The sequence below is a fragment of the Syngnathus floridae genome, chromosome 5 (genome assembly GCF_059516105.1).
Source record: "Syngnathus floridae isolate MCC-2025c chromosome 5, RoL_Sflo_1.0, whole genome shotgun sequence".
NCBI classification, from domain to species: Eukaryota; Metazoa; Chordata; class Actinopteri; order Syngnathiformes; family Syngnathidae; genus Syngnathus; species Syngnathus floridae.
Genome location: NC_142417.1, coordinates 8,538,688 through 8,555,713, shown reverse-complemented (window position 1 = coordinate 8,555,713; position 17,026 = coordinate 8,538,688). Strand labels below are relative to the sequence as shown.

At 43.1% G+C, this 17,026-nt stretch overlaps 4 protein-coding genes across 6 annotated transcripts; 2 read left to right on the top strand and 2 right to left on the bottom strand.

Annotated features, from left to right (window-relative positions):
- Positions 1 to 300: 300 nt before the first annotated feature.
- Positions 301 to 1,910, bottom strand: srrd (SRR1 domain containing). Its single transcript, XM_088377450.1, has 6 exons — positions 1,648 to 1,910; positions 1,529 to 1,569; positions 1,233 to 1,420; positions 1,061 to 1,159; positions 834 to 985; positions 301 to 756 (listed from the first exon to the last, which is right to left on the bottom strand). Exons 1-6 carry the CDS (start codon positions 1,848 to 1,850, stop codon positions 504 to 506), a joined length of 936 nt encoding a protein of 311 aa, XP_088233576.1. The 5' UTR covers positions 1,851 to 1,910; the 3' UTR covers positions 301 to 503.
- Positions 1,911 to 2,079: 169 nt separating this feature from the next.
- tfip11 (tuftelin interacting protein 11) lies at positions 2,080 to 6,625 on the top strand. Of its 3 annotated transcripts, none has more exons than XM_088377434.1 (15): positions 2,080 to 2,225; positions 2,495 to 2,701; positions 2,817 to 2,985; positions 3,178 to 3,334; positions 3,421 to 3,548; positions 3,654 to 3,815; positions 3,954 to 4,145; positions 4,225 to 4,404; positions 4,503 to 4,637; positions 4,720 to 4,823; positions 4,887 to 5,055; positions 5,281 to 5,524; positions 5,618 to 5,760; positions 5,842 to 6,007; positions 6,121 to 6,625. In XM_088377434.1, exons 2-15 carry the CDS (start codon positions 2,496 to 2,498, stop codon positions 6,465 to 6,467), a joined length of 2,502 nt encoding a protein of 833 aa, XP_088233560.1. In that variant the 5' UTR covers positions 2,080 to 2,225; position 2,495; the 3' UTR covers positions 6,468 to 6,625. The 3 variants fall into 3 exon arrangements, with proteins under 3 accessions (XP_088233560.1, XP_088233561.1, XP_088233562.1); XM_088377435.1 differs by having other exon boundaries at positions 2,102 to 2,376; XM_088377436.1 differs by having other exon boundaries at positions 2,106 to 2,209.
- A 347-nt stretch (positions 6,626 to 6,972) lies between these two features.
- thoc5 (THO complex 5) lies at positions 6,973 to 12,319 on the top strand. The gene is made up of 20 exons (XM_088376834.1): positions 6,973 to 7,124; positions 7,372 to 7,477; positions 7,739 to 7,882; positions 8,026 to 8,139; positions 8,238 to 8,335; positions 8,492 to 8,638; positions 8,729 to 8,843; positions 8,995 to 9,127; positions 9,238 to 9,315; positions 9,420 to 9,463; positions 9,839 to 9,938; positions 10,456 to 10,564; positions 10,636 to 10,737; positions 10,821 to 10,917; positions 11,049 to 11,160; positions 11,248 to 11,351; positions 11,454 to 11,541; positions 11,635 to 11,750; positions 11,824 to 12,014; positions 12,115 to 12,319. The coding sequence occupies exons 2-20, from the start codon at positions 7,379 to 7,381 to the stop codon at positions 12,176 to 12,178; spliced, it is 2,055 nt and encodes a 684-aa protein (XP_088232960.1). The 5' UTR covers positions 6,973 to 7,124; positions 7,372 to 7,378; the 3' UTR covers positions 12,179 to 12,319.
- A 382-nt stretch (positions 12,320 to 12,701) lies between these two features.
- Positions 12,702 to 16,504, bottom strand: LOC148397938 (neurofilament heavy polypeptide-like). The gene is made up of 5 exons (XM_088376833.1): positions 15,868 to 16,504; positions 15,602 to 15,722; positions 14,628 to 14,827; positions 14,414 to 14,538; positions 12,702 to 14,334 (listed from the first exon to the last, which is right to left on the bottom strand). The coding sequence occupies exons 1-5, from the start codon at positions 16,498 to 16,500 to the stop codon at positions 13,152 to 13,154; spliced, it is 2,262 nt and encodes a 753-aa protein (XP_088232959.1). The 5' UTR covers positions 16,501 to 16,504; the 3' UTR covers positions 12,702 to 13,151.
- Positions 16,505 to 17,026: the final 522 nt, after the last annotated feature.

Genomic DNA, 17,026 nt, shown 5'->3' with positions numbered 1-17,026 from the left:
GTTGGCATAGCAGTGGTAAAGAAGGCCATGAGCGCATATTTCCAAGGGGAAGCAGAAAGGGGATGAACAGGAGCGGGCCATCCCGCCCTGAGGTACACTATGGGAAAGCACTTCCCCACCCTTTAAAACAGGGGTGTCAAATTATTTTTTTGTCGTGGGCCGCATCGTAATCATAGTTTCCTTCGGAGGGCCATTATGACTGTCAACCCAAATAGATGTATCAATGTCTCATTATATACAGAATATAGGCTAAATAACAAACTGATGACCAACTAGTTTCGAAATCAGAGACTAGTAAAAACTGTTTATTTTTAAAAAGATGAATGGTAATTGAAAAAAAAATAGCAACATATCTATTTTTTAAAAATTAAGACAATTTGCAATTGTATCAACACAAAGTCAATGCACAATTTTTCTTCACGGGCCAAATATAATTGCACAAAGGGCAAAATTTGGCCCGCGGGCCAGAGTTGGACAGTTTCGATGGAGGTGAATCCAGTAGTTCATGTCCTTTCTCCATTCTGCGATTCTTTTTGTATTATTTCCAAATCAGAGCAGTGCTGATAATGTGGCTCAGGTGGCTCTGTCCAGGTAGACGAATTGAGAGCGTTTAGTTTGCTATAATTAAAGGTCATGAGTGCAGTGTCACTAAAGATGTCAGTCAGATGAGATGGACAGTTCAGTTTTTTCTCCTCACACATAGTCACTGCCTGGCTGATGAAGCTGTAGTCCCGCTTGAACTCTCTTTCAATCATTCTGTTCGGATGGATGGGAAAAAAACAAATTAATAAAAATTACAATCCTATTTCCAATCCAATACGTATTGTACAAACCTCTCCCTCATGCCACCAAAGCTGTTTCCGATTATTACCACAAATGGCAGACATTTTGGACTCCAGTTCTTCCACAAGAGGTTGTTGTACAAGGCTTTCCCACAATGCATGAGATAAAAAAGCGTAGATTTTGTAGCCAGTCGTTTCCCTTCCTGCATGTCAGAGGGTGAAAATTCTAAGTTAATAAATAATCACATGCCTAACTATGCATGCCTGAGTATACCAACCTCATTATCTGTTAGTACAGTCAGGCCCAACTCTCGGAGTACATCTTTTTCTCCATGGGAGAAAGCAGGATCAAAAACAAAACAGTCTTTTAATGGAATCTAGGAGAGGCACATTCAGTTAGGTTAGTATACATTGACATACACAACTGACCACATCAACATATACTTTCACCATTGCTGCATCCAGAAGAAGGAGCATTACTGCAAGCTGATAACGAGCAGACACGCATGAAGAAAAGGTGCCCAGTCCGTAACACACACATTCAAGTGGACATATTTTGGCATCTAAACTCTCTTGCAGCTGGCCTGTAGAGACCTCCTTGTCCTTTTGGTTCAATGACACCGCTGCCAGCATCTGCTCTGGTGACATAATCAGAGACAATAATGGTGAATCTAATCTGTTGTTTTGGTATCTTAGTAGGAGGAATAATGAGAAATAACTTTTATCTTTATTCAAGGGACACTCACCATTCCATTCTTTCCAAAACCCTTCGCATCTCATTTCAGCCCTGCAGAGAATGACAATTAGTATAGAAGTCTGAAATGATTGAATAAATTAAAGTTATAGCTCCGTTAACACATCTTACACAGTTTCTCTGATTCTTTTAAGAGTCTTCCCAACATCCAGTGGTTCAATGCAGTGGGATGGACATCTTTGGAACGACTTCAAACTTCTGGATGCGCCTTTTCGTCGACGTTGCACTTGCCATTCACCGTCTATGTCAGACATCTTAATTAATTCAAATATGAATATGCAACGAATAAATGCCGGTTTTGCGTTTTCTTTCATACGCTTAGACTGTTAGTGGCGCAGGGTATATTTTTGTGTGACACCAGTTTTCTACTTCCGGAGTGATGTCTGATCCGGGAGCAAATAATATTTACGTTATATTTAATTTCATTATTTATTATTTATTATTTATATTTAAACTAGAATATTTACGAAATGTGATGAGTGGTCGTTTGTGTACCATGAATTACGACTACATTTTAATATCAAAACGGTGGTCAATAGCGTAAATATTTTATTCCCCCGGAAGTACTCAGAGTGTTCCCGTGTGCGGTGCACTTAGAAGCTAGTTAACGTTAGCCATCGGACTATTTTTGATGCCACAAGAAAGAACAATCATTTATTCCGTATAGAAATAGGTAATGCGAGTTAAAAGTAAGTGGTTGTCGTTTAATGTCTTTTTACTGATACATCAAAACGCCGGTTTTATTTATATGCGGGTTCCTAATGACGTCTACTGTTAGAAAATAATTCAGATATATGCGAGGTTCTTGATTTGTAACATTTCTGATTGAAACAACAAAATGTAAGTTATTTTGGATATGAATATAATGGATGTTCACGTGCATGCTCTCAATACATTTGTAATGTTTTTAATCTTGTCCCCGGTTGTTTCCCTGGGTTTGTTTCATCGTTCTTTTCAGAATGTCAATGTCACACCTGTATGGACGGAGGGATGCAGAGGAAGATGGTGTAGATATTGAAAAATTTGAAATCACAGATTGGGATTTGGCCAATGAGTTCAACCCAGACCGCCGCAGACACAGACAGACCAAGGAGCAAATGACTTATGGCATCTGGGCGGAAGGGGACTCTGACGAGGACGAGAGACCCCAATTTGGAGGCAAGAGGTAAGTCATGGCGCTGTTTCCATGCTGAGCCACATCAATCCACGATAATCATTTGGAGGGAGCAAACAACAACTCGTTTTCAAAGAGTAAATTGTTAAATCAATTGTTTTTCTAGAGCTAAAGACTACACTGCTCCAGTGAACTTTGTGAGTGCGGGATTAAGAAAAACTGCCTCCGATGAGAAACAGCAAGAAGAAGAAGAAGAAGGTCCTGATGATTCTGATGATGACATTCCTTCTGCACCACCGCCGCCTCGAGTGCTAACAACTAAAAAGCTTCAAAAGGTAAATTACAGTTTGATAAAGTGTTTGTTATTCACTGAGTTGTATATTCTAACAGGTTTGTATAGTACAGTAAAACAAACAGTGTTTTATTGTTCTTAACTTGTGGAAAACTGGTTGTGACTTTGCAGCAATAGTAAGATGCGGCTCCCGGGATGACAACAGTTGAGAAGCACTGCTTTTTTGTTTTTCCAGGGTAATTTCCGTGGAAACCAGTCTCAAAGGTTTGCAGGGGGTATCCAAACTGGACAAGGAATTGGTACCTGGGAGAAACACACGAAGGGAATTGGTCAAAAGCTGCTGCAGAAAATGGGCTATCAACCAGGCAGAGGCTTGGGCAAGAACGCGCAAGGTGTGCAGAATTATGGGTACTTAGTTTTTGGTTTGAGGAGGACTGAGATGCACAGTTTGTGACCATTTGTTTTATTAATCCTCCAGGTATCGTCAATCCTATTGAGGCAAAGGTGCGGAAAGGAAAAGGAGCCGTGGGTGCTTATGGCAATGAACGAACCGTACAAAGTCTTCAAGATTTTCCTGTAGTTGACTCGGACGAGGAGGAAGAAAAGGTAACATGCCAATGGTCTTGGCATTCAGATCTTCACCCTCAATTGTCTTAGCAATTGAAAGTAACCTTACGTTGTTATGACATTCTAAATCATCTGTCTCTTTAGGAGTTTCAGAAGGAACTAGGTCAGTGGCGTAAAGATCCAGCAGCCACCGGAGCAAGGAAGAAACCCAAGTACTCCTACAAAACTGTGGAGGAACTGAAGGCTACAGGCAAACTTGCCGGGCGCAGCACAGGAACATCTGCTGGACAGCTGGCACAAGTCAAGGTGAACTAATTAACCCTTTTTATTTGAGACTTGCTGTATCAGCAATAGAATGATGTGTAGAAAACCACTCCTTGATATTGCAAGTAAATATAGTCTACAAGGACGCTCCCCACCTCAGACATATCTTCCCATGTTTAGGTCATCGATATGACTGGAAGAGAGCAAAAGGTATATTCCAGCTACAGCCAGATGTCCAACAAGCACAGCATGCCAGAAGACGGTCCGCCAAGCACGGCCATGCGGGATCAGAAGGGATCCGGCTTTGCACTTCCTGAGCTTGAACATAACCTTCAACTTTTGATTGACCTTACGGAACAAGACATATTACAGGTACAAGCAAGCTTCTTACAGATAAACACTTCATCCAAAACGTATCACATACCAACATCTGTTTTGCGGTCTTGTGTAGTCGGCCCGCCGATTGCAGCATGAGAAAGATGTGGTTGTCTCGCTGAGCCATGAGTCTCAGGCGCTGCAGACCAGGTTGGAAGAAGAACAAGACGCCATCCGTAGAATGGAAGCGGTGCTGGCATTGGTGGATCGTTTCCCTTCTGGAGACACAGCACCAGGCGAGGGACCCACTTTGCAGGTATGTTATTTTATTATTTTTAATTGAGCAACCCACAGGACTGACAATCAGTGCAATTATCCTTATTGAAAATATGTTCTTCATTTTGTTTCCTTCAGGAGTGCGCTCGCATCTTTGAGACTTTACAGACAGACTATTATGAGGAATACAAGACGATGGGTTTGGCTGACTTGGCTGTAGCTGTAGTTCATCCCTTACTCAAAGAAAAACTTTTTTCCTGGAATCCATTGAAGGTGTGTTACTCCTTTCACTTGTTATCAAGTAGGCTGGTATCTTTGATTTGCTCCTGTCAGACTTTGTTTTTGTTTGTTTCAGGACTCTTCTTATTGCCTTGAAGAGGTTGGTAAGTGGAGGGTAATTCTCGAATCTAGAAACCTTCTCAATAATGGGCAAGATTCAAACATGGACCCTTACCACAGGTAAAAGCAAACACATGAAATGGCCTCAACTTGTTTTGATGCCACGTGTGTGTGTTGTTCCAGGCTGCTGTGGGAAGTGTGGATCCCAGTGATGCGGTCCTGCGTCTCCGGTTGGCAGCCTCGCATGGTTGGGCCAATGGTGGACTGCGTTGAACTGTGGTCTTCTCTTCTTCCGCTTTGGATCTCAGATTATTTGCTTGAGCAGCTTGTTTTACCGCGGCTGCAGAGAGAGGCAAGACATATTTACGTTAACTCTATATTGTGGCGTTGGGAAAGGTGTTTTTCTGCGTATTTCTTTTTACTGTTTTTTCTTTGTGTATAGTAGAGCACTTTGTATTGCATTTTTAATATTTGAAAAGTGCTATCCAAATAAAATTTGATTTTGTGTTCAGTGTATAATCTGATATGACATTTTACTTTGTGTCTGCACCTCTCAATTGTGTTTTGTGATTACCAGGTGGATGCGTGGAACCCCTTAACAGACACGGTGCCCATTCACTCATGGATCCACCCTTGGCTGCCTCTTCTCCAATCGCGTCTTGAACCTTTATACGCACCCATCAGGAGCAAACTAGCTAATGCTTTGCAGCGGTGGCACCCCAGTGATGCCTCAGCACGCCTCATCCTGCAACCATGGAAAGATGTTTTTAGCCTTGGAGCTTGGGAGGCCTTCATGGTGAAAAATATCATCCCTAAATTAGGTAAGCGTCTCCCCTCTTCACTTTCTCGCCTTTTTTACCCCCTATTCTTTTTCTGACGTTAACGTTTGATTACATCTGGCCTCTCTCTTACAGCGCTTTGTCTGGAGGAGCTGGTTATCAACCCTCACCAGCAGCAAATGGAGCCCTTTAACTGGGTGATAGACTGGGAGGGAATGCTGTCACCATCTAGTCTGGTCTCCCTGCTGGACAAAAACTTCTTTCCAAAATGGCTGCAAGTAAGGAACTCTCACAAGTAAAGCAATGGAGCAACATAACTTCTAACTCATATTTGACTTTGTTTGGTCTGTTCACAAAAGGTCCTGTGTTCATGGCTGAGCAACAGTCCTAATTATGAGGAAATCACCAAATGGTACCTCGGTTGGAAGACCATGTTCAGTGATGTCTTGTTGTCACAGACAGTCATAAAAGACAAGTTTAATGAAGCGTTGGACATCATGAACCGTGCAGTATCTTCGGGCATGGGTGGGTTTCAGGAAATGCGTAGCGGTACAAGTCCGTGTCTGGATTTATTTCATGAAATATTAAGAGTCGGAGACATGACATGACAACTTAGTGTGCTTTGTGTGTACCCACAGGTGGATACATGCAACCAGGTGCGAGAGAAAACATTGCATATCTCACTCAGACAGAGAGAAGAAAGGACTTCCACTATGAAGCCATGCAAGAGCGCAGGGATGCGGAGAGTGTCGCTCACAGGGGTGCCAGTGTTAGTGTACCCACAAACTTCAAAGATCTCATCCAGACCAAGGCTGAGGAGAACAACATTGTGTTCATGCCCATAGTGGCCAAACGGCATGAGGGCAAACAGCTGTACACATTCGGGCGTATTGTCATCTACATAGACAGGGGTGTGGTATTCGTGCAAGGAGAAAAGACGTGGGTTCCCACATCTCTGCAGAGTCTGATAGATATGGCCAAGTGATTTTAAATACCGGTTATCATGTAAAATTTAGGTACAGTAAATGTTCTATTTTGTGTGTGTGATTCCATTAGCTAGTGTCACAATAATTATTGTATACTTGTTAAAACTATGTGGAGTTGCAAATAAATGATTTTCCATAAAAAAAAGTGATTTCCCTATATTTTAAAAGTCATTGTATATGGCAAGAATGTCAGCCCTTTGTTTTCCAAGTAAAGTGGTCATAGTCATAACAAATAACATACGAATTAAAGGATATTGGGATTTCTATTCAAACCACAATCGCATTTTAATGTCCACAATATTTATAAACTGAGATGCTCCAATGTGCATAAAATAAAGGAACAGGAATTTGACCAAATATACATTTATTTCTATTGAGTTATAGATGTTAAAACGCCCTAAAAGTACTTTAAAGTTGAAATTAGAAAATATTTACGCAAAATGTGCTCACACTGAACTATTGTAAAAGTGTTTAAAACGACTTAATGTACTGCAGACTGTAGTTTATTGTGATCACTGTCCTATAGGTGGCAGTAGAGGACAGCTCGCTTCGAAATGTCGAGGTTTTTGGCCCTGAACAGCTTCCGTTTGCAGTTCCGTACTTCAGAATGCGCTCGATGTGAGAATTTCGCCTTTATATTCCTGCACATCATACAGGTACGTAGGTGTATGTAGAAGTCTTACCTGTATGTGTCTGTTGCTATATTATTTATTTTGAACTGAAAAAGGCTCTATAAACCGTCAACCTAAGCAAAACGTGCTACTGTTAAAGCGAGTTAAGCGTGCTAGCTAACTATCCCGGCCGTCCCTGCATTGTTAGCATAAAAATCCGTGGCATTGAATGAAGTTCTTTTTTTTTTTCTTTTTTTGTCGCTCACATTATAAAATATTTGATTCCATCCAGCTTACAAATGTCTTCCGACGCACTCAAAAAGCGAAAAGCGAAGGTTCTTCGCAACGAAGCAGGAACTCCAGAGGTGAAGCGAGGCAGAGGTGACGGAGATCAGCAGGTAAATTGAATGAGCTCAGAAACCTTTTGCACTAGATTTCTATTTGCATAAATTTTTAAGCGCTGATAACGCACATAATATCATTATTGCACTGGGCACTTTTTGTGTTAAGCAAATGGTTCATGTGTTGCTGAGGAAGTCACAAAAGCGTAGAGAAGTCCCACTGCTTGAGATTAGTTTACCTTGGATTTCCATGATCAGAGCTTTTGGGGCATACTTACCACCGTTGACTCAACTAAGTATTTGTATGTATATTTCTAGGATGTACGTGTCTACAATGAGGAGGTGGAACTGGATGGCCGGGACCCTGAGGACGACTTCCTCCAGTTTAAAGAATCCTGTGAAGGTTTGGCCACACTGATGGGTGAAATACAGAAGCTCAAAGCCAGTGGGGCAAAGGAAGGGGTGAGATACAAAATCAATTCTGTTCTCTTAATCAGTTAATTGTAGGTTGAGTGTTCTGGGAATAACGTGTAGGCACATCATCTACCTGTGTACTAATTTCTTTTTAACCCTGAAAAGCAACTCACTGGCAATGTGTCTTGCAGTGCGCTGAAGTTGAGCGGAAACGCTTGGAGAGCTGCAACCACTTTATGACTTTGAAAAAACTCAACCGTCTGGCTCACATGCGTCTCAAAAGAGGCAGAGACCAGACGCATGAGGTAAGCACATTGAGTACTTGAGCACTCATTTAGACTTACATATTATTGTTGGTCATTGGCATGCAGTGTGACGGTGAAAATTGTTTTATGCTCCACAGGCAAAGCAGAAAGTGGATGTGCTTCACCTCCAGTTGCAGAATCTTCTTTATGAAGTCCTGCATCTTCAGAAGGAAATCAGCAAATGTTTGGAATTCAAGTAAGCATGAAATACCTTCTTAACCTTTAATCCATTTTAGAGAAAGCTATAGTCAAGTGAAGATATAAAGTGTTATTCTTACTTTAACTTGTTGTCTTATCTTTTGAAAGTGTCTTGCAAAATGCGACTTAATTAGCGTCTATGTTGTCGTCACAGGTCTCAGCATGAGGAAATAGAACTCGTGACCGAGGAAGAGTTTTACAAGGATGCACCGCAGGAAATTTCCAGGCCACAACTCACCAAAAATGATCCGCACCAGCTCACACTGGCACGGTTAGACTGGGAGCTTGAACAGAGAAAAAGGTACTCAAACTTTTTGTACACCACAGCTCATTTAATGCACGATGCCTCAAAATTTCTACATACGGAAAGTTTAATTACTGATTGATGCAGGTTGGCCGAGACATACAAAGAGTCTCAGGCCACCAAAGAGAAGATCCAGAAGAGTATTGAGGTTAAGAAGGAACATCTGAGGAGTTTGCAGCCTGGCCTGAATGCCATCATGCAGGTATAAGTCCCATTTGTTGTAGCTAGGCCGGTAAATGGATACAAGATATTTTAGGCTTATCTTGGATTGTACATCAACAGTCTGTTTGTATAGGTTTGTTTTTGTATTCCCTGAGTGCCATTGTGATTATTGCGCCCTCTTCTTTGCCAAGGCCTCCCTCCCGGTGCAAGAGTACCTTGCCGTGCCTGTTGAACAGACTCAGAAGCACACCGAGGTTGCTCAGCACTTGCCACCACCCCTCTACGTCCTTTTTGTTCAAGCCAACGCATACGGACAAGCATGCGGTGAGGAAGCTTCTCTTACACAGTGGAATACAGGCCACTCTTTTATATTTGTTCCTATACCTGGAGTTTGGAGGACAAAGTCTACTCTGAGTGATTTTGTTTTCATCCAGACAAGAACTTGGTTGTAACAATCAGCGGGGATGTGGATGAGGCCAAGGCTATGTCCAAACCTCCAGAGGATTCTCAAGGTGAATGTCAGTAGATGTGCTTGTCATTGTGTACCACTTATGTGCAAACAAAACAAGAAACCTGCACTGCTATTTTATCAACGCACTCGTTCTATGTCATGCAGATGATGACAGTGACTCGGACGCAGAGGAGGAGCAGGAAAAAACGGTGAGGCTCGGCTCATCTTAGGCACACACGGGTTGGTGAGGTCAGATTCGCATCCCTGCGACTGTCACAACGTGTCCCCTGAAGCTCCAACTGTCGCACTGAGGACAGAGAAGGAATGTTGATGGCTTTCTGTATCAGAATGGCTGCTAGCTGACAGATTTTCGGTTTATGTTTGTTTTGCCAGGAATGGCTGAGTAGCTTCGCCCTAACCACACTTTAATGGAATGACAATATATATTTCTTTATACATGAAGTATCTCAGAAACTTTCGTGTCATCAGTTTCTCTAAAATTAGATAGCTAAGGTGTGATATGTTTTGTCAACTAAAAGGTTTCTGTACTGCGACATTAAAACAGCATATTATGCACTTTGCAGAAGAGGAGACGGTCAACTGCAGGTGGCCACCTGGATGACAAAAGACGAGAGATGCTCAAGAGGCACCCACTGTCCCTCTCTTTTGACCTGAAATGTAAAGGTAATTCATATCACACTATTGATGCCTTGAAATGCCAAGTCTACGCAAAATTCGATGAGGACAAGCTCTCCCCATGTCATTTAAAATCACAAATTACCCTTTGTGTGTGGTGGGAAAAGTGAGAATTAACAGTTGTGCTTAGATATCACACTTGAATTTTGCGTGCCTTCTGCTGGTGACTAAAGGTGCACATATAGAGCTGCATTGCAGGTTTTACTTACCCTAAAGGGGGGGGGGGGGTGCGCTCATATTTGTGCTTATACAGCAATTCAAGGTGCTGCAAGCATATTTTCTCATGAGTGCTCTTTGTCTAACTGCTGAGCTCTCTCACACCTTACCTCTGATCAGCTGTCGTCTGCCAGCTTCACGCATCGCTTGGTATGTCCTGAAGGTCATTATGACTCCATTGTGCGTCATCACAAGCGCATCCTGTTTGATGCACGAGGAGGTCCGAGCATAGATGATCCTAGTATCGAGTTGACTTTGGAATGTACTAATTACCAATTTGTCTTTGCAGATGGCAGCGTCCTCAATCTGTACTTCTACTACCTGATAAATCTCAACATCATGACAGTCAAAGCCAAGATTTCTGCAGCCACAGACCTCACCACAGCCATCAGTGCAGGGTAGGTTCACATTTGCGTATAGATTTAAGCTTTCACCTCTCCACTGCTAACAATGAGCACTGCCTTTGTAGGGCGCTGGTCGAATCCGAGACCCTTCTCAGCTGTTTGTACTCCAACGATCATGGAAGAGAAACACCCAATCCAGCCAACCGTTATCAGTTTGATAAAGTCGGGTAAGGAGGCCGTGGCAGTTCTAAGCAGTCTTGTCAAACAATTTAGTTCGGTACGATTTACAAATGTGACGTTACCTCCCCAGTATTGTTTCTTTTGTTGACTACGTGGAGGAGCTGGGTCATCCCTACAAGTGGGTCCAGAATCTTGGAGGGCTGCATTTTCCCAGTGATACCTCAGATGTGAGTGCTGTGCTGTATGCATGTGACATTTCCAATATTTTACATGTTTCTTGTATAAGCACCATGGACATCTCTCCTTGTAAGAGAAGATGGTTGATTTAAGTCTCGCGTCTTATTGCCCGTTTCTCCAGGGTGTGCTTGTGGGCAGCTCTTTGAGCGCTAGCCATATGGAGAACACCATGAAGCTTCTGAGGGGGCGGGTCCTGTCCCGCTTGGCTCTGCATAAGCAGTTTGCTTCATTAGGTAGGTTCAAGCTACCATTAATTGTGCACAAGTGGTCCGAATGAAGATCTCTTCAATCGAGGCTGAGGTTGTTCTTCTCTCCAACAGAGCACAACATCATCCCCGTCACCAGTGAGTGTTTGCACCTCTTTCCAGCTAAGATTATTTCCCGGTTAGCTCAATGGACCACCATCACCCACGAGGAGTACATGGTATGGACACACGCTCCAGTCTGAATGCTTGATAGCGGCATTGTGAGTGTTTTTTTTTTTTTTTTAGTTGTGTCATTTAATTATGCATCTCTTCTCTACTAGGACCTGACTTTTACACGCCATGTGACTGATGCTGGTCTAGCAAAAGAGACTGACATGTACTTTATTGGAGTTGTTGAGCGAGGCACTGGTAACCATCAAACCTGCTGTTTTATTCCACGACATTTTGGTCCCCTGTATGTAAATTTCTCAACCCATATGATATTTGTATTCATGTTCGTAGCTCGCCTGCAGGCTGCGGTGGTGCTGAATCCCCGTTACCCAGAAATCTCTCCTCTTTTCTCACTCTCTCTCAACTGGAAGGGGGAGCGCAGCGGACGCGCTGATGACAACCTTCGGGTAAAAGCTTTTTATGATTATTGTTAATGTCCCGTACACTAAAAACAAGCTGACTCGTGTGGTTTGGGTCCAGGCCATGGAGAGTGAGGTGAACGTGTTCAAAAACGAACTGCAGGGACCACGTCCAGGCTACCAGCTCTTGACCAATCAGATTTCACGCCTGTGTGTCTGTCTGGATGTCTATCTGGAGACTGAAGAACAGGATGATGGTGTGGAAGGACCACGGGAGTTCCCCCGCGAAAAGATGTGCCTGCGTACTGTCAAGTGTGTACTAAACAGAATAAAATGCTCCGATCTCTGACATCCACTTTTATCTGACTGTCTGTCTTTTTTTTTTTTCTCTTCTTTTTTTTTTCCCTCCCAGGGGTCCAAATCGTCTGAAGCCATTCAAATACAACCATCCTCTGGGCCTCTTCAGTCATCGCTAAAATTTGACTTGTGATTCATTTTACAAATTTTAACTCATCATGTTTGACTTAAAGCATTTTAGACAAGCTGTAGAGATTTAAAATAATCATATGAGCTGAAAATAAACTGATCCCTTATTTTCCTGAAAAAAGAAAATGTGTCTAGGCTGTTTTTGGGTGTCTAAATTGACCACATTTCATGTTGTCGCTACACCTCACTGCTGCTTTATTTATAAAACGTGCACCCACTCATTGTGTGATACATGCACAGCATTTTCATTGAATAAATCTACAAACGACAAATCAGTCACATAGACTTTGTGTTTCGTTCTATTAGTTGCACACACTCAAATCTAAGACAGAATATGGAAATATGCAACCAAAGAGGAAATTGACTGGTGTCACGACGCTCCTCACTTACACATGAGTGAGGTTTGTGAGATGTGAGGGTAGCTGCAGTCTCCACCCCTTCTACTGCAATGCAGGCAAGTTTTGCTGCATTTACTACCTTTCAAACTTCCCTTAACAAATCCTCACATCAGGCTAGCATGACAGCTTCCCCTGCAGACCACAAGATATTATCATTCTTTATTCTTTTCTTTTGTGTTGCATATTTATCAGGTTTATTGATACACATGCCAGTCAAGTGTTGTCAGAGCATGGCGGGCCAGAGTGAGACATCTCACCTGTCAAGCCAAACATTAAAGTGCACAAGCATCCAAGATTGTCTTACTAAGTTCTAACATAGCAAATGTAATATGGATATTTGTATAGACTATGTTGAAATATATTTTTGGGCATCATGATTTTCTCATCCTTGAAGGCTAGTGCAGGTAAAGTGCACTTATTATTGTCACATTCACTTGAAGAGCTTGCCTATAAACATGGTAGCATACGTACATTGGAAGTAGCACAATAAAAACAAAAATTGCTTATACTTGAGCATCCTTCCTGCTCTCACCTGAAGAGTTTTTTTTTTTAATTGGCTGAAGCTTCACTTCTCCATTTTGTCTTTGGACTCTGTGCCAGGAGATTTTGCCACTGTCTCTTTCTTCCCTGCGTTATCAGCACCTTTATTAATCTCCTTTTTCTCTTCTGGTTTCTTGCTCTCTGGTATCGCAGGCTCAATTTTAGGCTTCTCCTCTTGCTTCTTATCTGGTTCTGCCTTGGCTGGTTTAGGAGTTGAGGGCTTCTCCTCAACTGGGGGAGGAGGAGCCTCTTCCTTTGGTTTGGAGGTTGGTGCTTTGCTCTCAGCAGGTTTTGGAGTTTCTTCCTTTGGAGCCACAGTTGTTTGGCTGTCTTTCTTCACGTCAGGTTTGTCATCCTTCTTATTCTCTGCTTCTTTCTCCTTGTTCTCCTTCTCCTTTACTGGTTGTCCTACCTTTTCCTCTTTGACTGGTAGATCCCTCTTTTCATCTTTAACAGGCTCTGGCTTGTCTTTTTTCTCCTCTTTAGTGTCGTCTTTGGCAGCAGGGGCTGGTTTGACCTTCTCAGACGGTTCAGGTGTCTTGGGAGGAGGGGATTTAGACCGTGGGGATTTGTTTGGAGGAGATTTGGATTTGGGTGACTCTTCAGGGGATTTAGCAATGGGAGATTTAGCCGGGGGTGATTTGGACTCTGGTGATTTTGGGGGAGATTTAGGCTGAGGAGACTTTGGGACTTTCTCTGGTGATTTAGCAATGGGAGATTTAGGCGGTGGTGATTTGGACTCTGGCGATTTTGGGGGAGATTTAGGCTGAGGAGACTTTGGGACTTTCTCTGGTGATTTAGCAATTGGAGATTTAGCCGGTGGTGATTTGGACTCTGGCGATTTTGGGGGAGATTTAGGCTGAGGAGAATTTGGGTCTTTCTCTGGTGATTTTGACTTGGGTGAATTAGGGACTTTCTCTGATGATTTGTCAATCCCTTGTTCACCTGCTTCCTCTATTTTGTCCTCCTTTTCCTCTACTTTGTTTTCTTCCTCTTCTTCCTCTTTGTCTTCCTCCTCTTCTTTAGTCTCTTCACCTTCTTCTTCCTCTTCTGCCTCCTCTGTCACCTCTGTGACCTGGGTCTCATCTGTCTGCTCTTGAACAATCACTTTATCTTCTTTCACTTTTAGATGTGCCGAAAGTCTGTGATCCAAGAAGGAGTAGGGACTGTCTGACACAAGACGACTCTCTTCTCCCTCCAGAAGCTTCCTGGTTTAGGGGACATGGAAGCTTTGATTATCAGAAAAAATGGAATGAGCAACATGTAATATTTTATCAGGGCACCAACCTGTAGGCCGCTATTTCAATATCTAGAGCCATCTTCACATTCAGAAGTTCCTGATAGTCCTTTAGCTGGCTAGCCATCTCCCATTTGGTGTTTTTCAGCTCAGAGTCCAAATGATTGATGGTGTCCTGCAGAATGAACACATGATTATGACATGGAATTTTAGCAAACCATTGTCTTCTGCTTGCTTCTATTGAGATGTTTGTGGTTGTCCTGCCTGGAGTGAATCAAGGTCGTCTCGGTGTCTGTCCTCGCTCTCCATACGCTGCCTCTCCAGCGACTCCTTGGTTCCTCGGAGAGTCTCCAGTTCGATGGTGCGACTCTGGAGCTGACGACGATATTCCACGATTTCCTCTTGGGTCCCCCGGATGGCATGTTGATTGGATCTGGCTGCCTCTGTTAGACGCTCCATGCGTACTATACAAAGTCAGCCCAGATGTTTGGTTGGTCACAAGATGCATTGGAGAAACACAGCACATTTTCATGTCGCTTCCCCACATACTCTGTAGTGTGTCTGATAAAGCATCATGCCCAGTTCTCCTCTTGTAAGCATGAGTGAGCCTCACTGCTGCAGTCAGCATGACATCACATACAGTAGACAAGGTCATTCTGCTACCTGTGGTTGTTTTGTGCCAAACAGATCAGCAGGGTGTTTCTTTCCATACAATGTGAGCCTTCTAAATATACTTGAATGCTTCATCTTCACCAATTTATCCAATAATAACAACAATAATGGTCTGACAGGCTAGATATACGCGCAAACATTTGGTGCATATATCAATCAAGTTATTGTTAAGAGATGAAGGTTACTCGTCATAGCCTACTTCCACACCAACAAAATTAGATGAGAATTCATTGACTGTGACCTTGAAGCAATTATACTGTATTTGTTGATGTTTTAGCTTCAAGGTTAAACAACTTATACACTAATACTTCAGGTGAAAAAGAAATAAGGCTTCCTTGGCGGTATTTGGTGCTACACTGCAGCATGCAAGGTGTATTGTTTCACAGAATCACTTATTTGCTTTTCACAATTTTTCATGACTTCTGATATCAAAACAACATAATACATGAATTCATTAAATGCACCAGGATGCAGCCTGAAATTAAAATGACTTTGACACCTCATTACCCCTGTAACCCCTTAATAGAATGTTTTGGAACTTTTACTCCCGCTAGTACCCGCCTTACCTTTGAACCAGTCCTCGGCTTGGGTGGCGTTATTTCCCGCGTGGCGGTCAAGCTGTGCGCGGATCTCCTGCAAAGCTCCGGTCACATCCACTTTTGGTGAGTCACGCAGACCAAAGGTCATCTAAGTAAGGGAAGCCATTTATTTGAAATCCTACTAGTGCAATGACTTGTCAATATACCAGTGCAGTTATTTTTCTCAACACTGAGACAACTCAGCGCACTAAGGACTAGTATTTTACAGTAAGATATCGAATACCATGCCACACCTGTGCGCCTTGAATTTCAGCAAGGAGCTCGGCCACTTCTTTTTCGTGGTTCTTCTTGAGGAAGGCAGCCTCCTCGTCCAGGGCGCCGAGCTTCCTGTCCAGATCCATTCGGGTCATCTGGCACTCGTTTACGTACTTCTTCATGGCCTGCACTGTCGCGTCCAGCTCCTCGCGACCGCGCGTCTCGTCTTCCAAACGGGTGCGCATCTGCTGGATGTCTTCCTCCAGGCGTTCGTACTCAACAGCCGCGCGACCTTTCTCTCTATTAAGTTGCCCTATGAGAGCCCGGAGGTCGTCCAGTTCCCGCTCGTAGTTCTCCCCCACGGAGGCGCGCCCGCTCTGGCTCTGCCGCAGGGCTGCCGCTTCGGCTTCTAAGTTGCGGTTGTGCATCTCTAGGCTGCGCACCTTGTCGATGTAGCCGGCGAAGCGGTCGTTGAGCGCCTGCAGGATCTCCTTCTCGCTCCTGCGGGACATGTCCCCGTTGAAGGCGTCCAGGCTGTCCCCGCAGGACTGCTGGCTGCTGTAGGTGAGGCGACGGCGCTGGGAGTGGAAGCCACTGGAGGACACCGAGGCTGGCCGAGCCTTACGGAGCCCGCTCGGGCTGAAAAATTGGCTCTCCACGGTGAAACTCATGTTGAGGACTGCAGCAAGAGGAGAGCGTCTGGCTTATATATGTGGTGGTGGGGGTGGGATCACCAAGTCAGCACCACTGCTGTTTAAAGACACACCTTTGCACGAGTTTTTTTGCTCTAATACAATGTTTGTCAAACTTTCTACACCATCCCTCAAACCCATCATGACCAACATCGGAACGCAGTAGTGTGTAGCAGGTTTTAGTGTTTACAGACCGTTTTGTGGGCTTTAGATGATATGTTGTTAATTTATTAATAAATTATATAATATATAATAATTGTTATATATCATTATTGTTATTTATACAGTCTATTAAAATTTTGTATTTCCATGAGGTATTTTTGGAACATTCACAAATAGCACGCAGTCAAATATACTTTTGATGAGTTGTCATCATAAAAAAAAACGTAATTGATCAAGCCAAACAAATAAAATATGCCAAATTGAAAACATCTATTCAGTTAAAAGAAAAATACATTCGAATCCTATTCCTAAGATAAAAGCCCTGCAGAATTAATATACGTAG